The following is a 7083-nucleotide window of genomic DNA, read 5'->3' on the forward strand; positions in this document are numbered from 1 at the left end:
GAAATCAACTGTGTGATCATATTATAACAAATAGTTGTGAAGAATGGCATTTCTAAAGATGAATGCTTTAGTGAGGTGTTTACAGCCTTGGTGGCAAGGGATGGTTGCCATGAGAACTGTAGGTGATGTCATAGAATAAATTTGGATTTCAAGACAGTGTCCATTACTGTAAACACCAAGAAGGGCATGACCACATACTTTGTGTTAAAAGTTTTTGGTTTAGTATAGCATGACTTAAGTGAATTGTTGTTGGAGATTAGGAGATTTTTTTACTTTTTAATAGTATTTGAAGTATAAGTATGTTGAAGATAATTGCCTTTGTCTTTTTTTTGGTAGAAGAACTATTGCCTTCTGAGGGAACTGGCATGCCCAGAGAGGAGAAGCTTCCTGAAGAGTCCAAGGATTCATTACTAAATCCAGAAAGTTCTTTGAATCCTGCCAGTGGAGATACTATCAGCACCGATGCTACAGTCTCCAAGAATTTTTCTGAAGGTGTGCCAGTCTCCTCAACTTCAGCACTGGTGTCTGCATTACCTACCGAGAGCAGTCCCAATGAATTCCAAACGCAGAACAGCAGTGAAGGTATATTTAAAAACAGTGATTTTAAATCAGTGTGTTTCTCTTTCCCCTTAAGGTTTTCATGTTCAATAACATCCACTGAGAGTGTATCACACTGAAGAAAGTGCCAAATTGTGGAGGTCGGGTCATCTCCACATCATTGTCAGGGCCAAGCCATTACAGATGCTAAAGATTGCCTTTGTGTAGATTGTCTCTACTTTCAGAGTGATGTTTGCAGAGAGTCTGAAGATAGATGTTTATTCTATAAAGGAGTAGTGTACTCTAATTTTTAGGTATTTCATAGGATATGAGCTTTTGAAGACAGGCCTTCTTAGTAAAAGGCTCTAGAAGGCTGCCTTTAATGCTGAGTATCTTACTTCCAAATGTGTTCCTAGCACCACCATGCCCAAGTAGCCTGTATTGGGACTTGAGAAGGCTACCTGCTGGTCTTCCTAGGAGTGGAAAGAATAATAGTTATAATATTACTTACTAGTAGTTACTTAATAGAAATAAAAATCATTATCTTCATCACTATCTGACATTATGTGCCGGGCACATGATATTTTGCATAGCCATTATACATTATATCTTTTTAATAATTTCTTGAGATGAAGGGTGCTGGTAAACATTTTTAGGTGAAAAATCTGAGTAGTCACTTGACAGGTGAAAGTGGCTGGGCCAGTGCTTGACCTCAGGCACTCTGGCTCCAGGGTCATACTCTTAACCACTGTGCTGCTCACATCTCCAGAGAATAGGTAAGCATTTCACTTGGAAACTGTCTAGAGGTATCATTATTATTCTTTTCTTTAAGGTATTGGAACTGTTACTTAAAGCTAAGTTCCAGCCCTTTGGATTGATGGTGATGCTCACACAACCTCCTTCCCTGCCCCATTATTTGAATGAAATAAATTATTGATTTTTATTATAGGAAAGAAATTCAATAACATTGTTGGGGATAAAAGTCAAATCACTTTCACTTTATTTATTTCAGAAATATTTACTGATATTCTAATCTATAGAAAACACAGCTATTCAGGAGAAAAGCATGGCTGGACTTTATTTTTTACATAGTTAGTTTGTTTCATGTAATTATTTGAATAACACTAATGTAATGTTTGCAACCTTCTCTGATTGTTTTGAACATATGGGCCTAATTATTTTCCCGTAATAGAGTAAAAATAGATTGTTTTATTTTAATATAATATTACATTTGTATACTAGAAATCATATCTTTACTTATAGTTCATCTGTAGTAATCTGTAAAACTAGTTATATGTTATTCAAGTTTACATATATATAATGGAGTATTACTTGCCATAAAAAAGAATGTAATCTTACCATTTGCAATAACATGGATGGACCTAGAGGGTATTATGCTAAGTGAAACAAGTCAGACAGAGAAAGACAAATACCGTATGATTTCACTTACATGTGGAATCTAAAAAAAAACAAAATAAAGAAACAAAACAGAAATAGACAACAACAAAAAGTATGTAACTATATTCTGCCTCTGAACTACTAGATCGCCTGTTTGGAAAACTGCCTCTCATTACCAGTAGACCGGAAAACTACAATAGTCTAATTCAATCCAGACATTTGTTCAGTATAAGTCCATCTTTTGTTCCATTCATCATGTAAGATCATTGAAACTCCCTTATCAGCCCTGGCCGGTTTGGCTCAGCGGTTAGAGCGTCAACCTGTGGTCTGGAGAGACCCGGGTTCGGTTCCCGCTAAGGGCACATACCTCGGTTGCAGTTTGTCCCTGGCCCCGGTTGGGTCGTGTGGGTGGCGACCACTCGATGTGTCCCTTTCACATCGATGTTTCTCTCTCTCTCTCTCCCTCCCACTCTATCTGAACAAAATATCAAAAAAATGTCCTCGGGTGAGGATAAAAAAAAAAAAAAAAAAAGAAACTCCCTTATCACTCTGGAACACTGGAAGAACTAGTAAATTGTAAATGGGAAAAAAAGGACATAACTATACCAGAGACTGTGACAAGAAACTAGAAAATACCACAAGACATAAGTTAATTTAGTGGTATGAGTCGCCTTGCCAATAAGTTTATGTTAAATTGAGTCTGTCTTGAGTTAAAAACCTTTCTAAGTTATTAGAATACCTTAGTCATTGCATACACCATCATCATTTTTACCTCGGTTGATTCAGTCCAGTAGCATTTCTTGGTAGATGTGACCAACATTTTAATCTCTGACAAGTGGAAGAGGAAGATATATTTTAGTAAAGGGCTTTTATTTCATCTCAAAATTGCAATATTGAAAAAAAAAAAATTCTAAGCTACACATAAAAAATTGACCATTGTAAGTTCTTTTATCTTGTTTTCTTTGCCCTCCCCCTCAGTAAATACTCAAAATGTTCTGAAATAGCCAGAGTCCAGATAATAGGAAAGAAAAGGTACACCTTTGGATAATTCATGCAAAAAAACAAAGATAAAATTTGTATTGATGGTTCTTTGTTAGAGACATAATATAAATCTTCCTAGCAAATTACACGATATATAGATGATGTATTGTATACCTGAAACCTGTATAATTTTATTAACCAATGTCACCCCAATAAATTCAATTAAAAATAAAATAAAAAAAACACTTTTGTTATCACACACTATAGAGAGTTGAGTGGTCTGGCTGAGAAAATGAATACTTGTCTAGTCATAGAGAAATTTCAGCATGACTTACTGAATATCACAGCTAAAACTTTTTGAGGTATGAGTACTTCAATTGTTTCGTGTCTCAGTTACTTATTTTTTCAACATATAAACCAACCAAAAATTTATTATTGTGCAATTAAACTTGAAAGGTATTCAATAATAAATATCTCAATATAATATTAAAGTAACTTCTGACCTAGCTAAGCAGAAAATAATCTTGTTTTCTTCAAAATTCAGATAATTGTTTGAGCCTTGAGAGACAGGAATTTAAATAAAGCAATGCTAAAAATATCCATATTGAATACATGGGAGAGATTTAGTAAAAGAACGAATTCGATTCTTCTCAAAGATAATGGGGGTTATTGAAATTCATTGATTAAAGTTAATAAATTTTAAGCCATTATAAAACTAAAATTGGGAAATTTTCATTGTATTTAGCTAGTAAAATAAACCTAATCTAGACAGACCAAGAGGAGAAATATTGAGAGAAATTCATTGAAATACTTGTAAAGAGTGGTAGGTTAGCTTAGATTAACCTAATTTAACCCAACCAACAGATTTTTTGCTGTATTTGCCTGTGGCCAAAGAGACCTCGGATTGCTCAGCCTGTTTTATGAACTTTGAAGCTTTACAATAACTTCTGAAGCTGCTTTTGTTGTTCGTGGGCAGTCAGATGGGATGCTTGTGGGTACCCATCCTCACGTCATCTTTATCTAAGCTTTCACTGGATTTTACACTTGGAGTCCTGGGTCCTTGCCGGGGTACCTAGCAGATCGTTCCAGGAATGAGACCATTACTCCGTACCTAACATCTCTTCTTTCAGGGTAATGATCAGGTCAAGTATGATTTGTCTTTTTTCCCCCCATTGAAGCTCCAAGTTATATAGCTGTACCTGACCCCAGTGTCCTGAAGCAAGGCTTCTCTAAGGACCCTTCAACCTGGTGTGTGGATGAAGTGATACAGTTTATGAAACATAAAGATCCTCAGATATCAGGCCCCCTCGCCGACCTCTTCAGGCAACATGTAATGTATCTTTTGATCCGGTTTTCCTGCCTTTGAATGACCTCTGTGCAGGCTCTTCAGTTGGATGCTGATTAGTGTGGATGGTGGGGAGCCCTATCAACTGATTTTTCCATATGTGAGAAAGGTTACTTTGCTCAAAGTTAGATCCTTAAGTGGTAGAGGCTGGATCTGTGCTTTAAATGGGTACCCGAGTACCTAAAATACTACAAGTCTTCAAGTTCTCAAGAGAAGATGATTCAACATGGTCACTCACTCAGGTATCTTCTCCTTTGTAACGACATCTACAAGGATCCTCCTCCCCACCTGCTCCCTGCTCAGCCCCAGGACCATGAGTAGGAGGGGGTGACCACAAGCTGTAACAGGGTGTCCATCTTGTTATGATGCCCAATGAATTCAGCAACTGTATAAGATTAAGTGCAGCTTTATTTTAACTAAGAACTCATGAATACCAAATATGCTTCTGTGATATAAAGTGGTTAATTAAGGCAATAAAGAATTTTAGGAGGATGCCTTATGTCTATTAGATAATATGTTTATAATATTTTCTAATAAATCATATTTGTGACCAAATATCTGATGTATCCTTTTCAATATTGTAAGAAAATTACTTATTATAACTAACCGATTAGCTTTCAAAATAAATACAACACTGTATACCACATTTACAGCTTGCGTTGATACTGACATACTCATATTCCCAGCCTTTCTAAGAAAGTTAATGATCGTCTGAAATTCATTTCTACCGCTTACAGGTTTCCGACCTTTGCCACAGATAATGTAGTATTTTATTCAACACACACTATTTACAATTAGATAGTTTGATGCTTAGGCCATTTTTTAAAAAAGATACTGGGTTAAATATCCTTTTTCTTAAAATTTGAAGTGAATTTAAAAATTGTCAAATGATGCTTTACTCTATAAATTATATTTTAAATAGTTACCAGGGAATAAATGTGTATTCAGAGAATATATATTGGGAATGTACAGCTGCTCTCTTTTACATGTTCTTATATATAAATGACTTTTGACAAAATATGAAAACATTATTAATTATTATAATTTCTTTCTCTCTGTAGGAAATTGATGGGAAGGCTCTGCTACTACTCAAAAGTGATGTTGTAATGAAGTATATGGGACTGAAGTTGGGGCCAGCTCTAAAGTTATGTTACTACATTGAAAAACTTAAAGAAGGGAAACACAATTTTAAAAATGTATAAGTTTAGATTAGCCATAATTCTCAGTTGTTCTGATAACTTATTAATCTAAAAGTATTTTTATTGTCTTAGCAGTTCTAGTTTTCTAGACAGTTTCTGAAAAGATTGTATATGCAGAATTGCAGAGCTACATTACAGTCTAGTCTACTTCTTTAAATACCATTTTATGTAATAGAATTCGTATATTCAAATTGGCAACTTCTTTATGTCCTTTTATTATTTTATAGTTTATTATTTTATCATAAAGTTTACAAGTATACTTCATGTAGGAAACAGAAACACCTTTGATTTCTGTTAATGTTTATGTATAGAACCAAAACAGCTAAATCCCAAAGGGGAAGTTATCAGGGATTAAGTTCTCTAATGAAATCTATGAGAAGTTTTCCTTAGAAGAGAATTTAAAGATACAACAGCAGATATCATCTCTTTCTCAAATATTGTATGTCTGTTATAGCAGTGTTCTATGTGTGTTCTACCAGTTTCTAGAAAGGGAATAGCCATGTAACTTATTTTCCTTTTGTTATTATTTCTCTATGTGTTGTATTTGTTCATATTTAAAGAAAAAAAGAAAGCTTATAAACTTTCATGAAGTGTTCTTATCAGTTTTTGATAAATTTCAAACAGTTATAGTCTAGATAGAATAGTTGTTTTATGCAGGAGATATACTACAAGGGTAGGTTGGATGGAGTCTGATTAATTCTTTTCAATGGAATAACTATTGTTTTAAAACTTAACATAAGTAGGCATTCATTTCTCACATCTCTATTTGAAGACAACTGTGCCCAAAATTTTAAAAGATATATATTTTATTGTCTGTTTATTCCTCATATGGATACTATACCGTATTTATATATTATTCTATACCTGTACGTGTACAAAGAACTAAATCTGTTCTTTTTGAATTTAATATGGCACTTTACACTGCCACAGATGTATTGATAAACTATTTATATAATTAGACGTTTTTATTCTGTAAAAAAATATATGCATTGTTTGCTATCACTAGTACCTCTCAGCTTAGTCTTCAGGGGAAAAGAAACAATTCATAGATTGGTTTCCATACAGGGAAGTTCTTTGTCCTATGCAATGTTTCGAGTTAATTTGCTTAGTTCTGAGCCATTTATTCTGCTAAATTTTGAAAGATGCATTAATTCTGACTTAATCGGTTTTGGGCTTTAATTTTAAAATAGAACTTTCAGGGGGAAATGGTGCTATATGTTTATTGTTATTATTTTGTATAACTTTGGAGTAATGTTTATAAGCTATAAGAATCTGTGCTAAAAGTATTAGCCACTTATTGAAAATGCCAATGAAATATACACCAGGGGCAAGAATGTACATTTTATTTTTTAATAAACCAAATGTACTTTATACAAGAATGCAACTATTTAAAGGGTGATTTCACCTATGTTATTTCTTTTGTTTTGTAAGATAACATTTTAATTTAAATTTGGTCTTCTCTCAAATTGTTTGAGTGAAGATGCTGTGTCCATTTGAACAGTCCTCAGGTGTTTATACAAATACTATGTTTTTACAGTTCTCAGATTTAAAAAAAATATAATAAAGTTAAATAACTGCAAAAACTAGTGTCAAAGCCTCAGTTGTGCTTTGCTTTCACCTCAT

General features: G+C 33.9%; 1 protein-coding gene across 1 annotated transcript in view; it reads left to right on the top strand.

Moving 5' to 3' along the window:
* SCML2 (Scm polycomb group protein like 2) overlaps positions 1–5463 on the top strand; it is a 75370-nt gene extending 69907 nt beyond the window's left edge. The window contains exons 12-14 of the mRNA XM_036271058.1: positions 337–582; positions 4095–4246; positions 5323–5463. Of these exons, the coding sequence (XP_036126951.1) occupies positions 337–582; positions 4095–4246; positions 5323–5463 (539 nt within the window). The remainder of the gene's footprint in view (positions 1–336; positions 583–4094; positions 4247–5322) is intronic.
* Positions 5464–7083: the final 1620 nt, after the last annotated feature.

Source organism: Molossus molossus, unplaced genomic scaffold, assembly GCF_014108415.1.
Source record: "Molossus molossus isolate mMolMol1 unplaced genomic scaffold, mMolMol1.p scaffold_m16_p_2, whole genome shotgun sequence".
Classification (NCBI taxonomy): domain Eukaryota; kingdom Metazoa; phylum Chordata; class Mammalia; order Chiroptera; family Molossidae; genus Molossus; species Molossus molossus.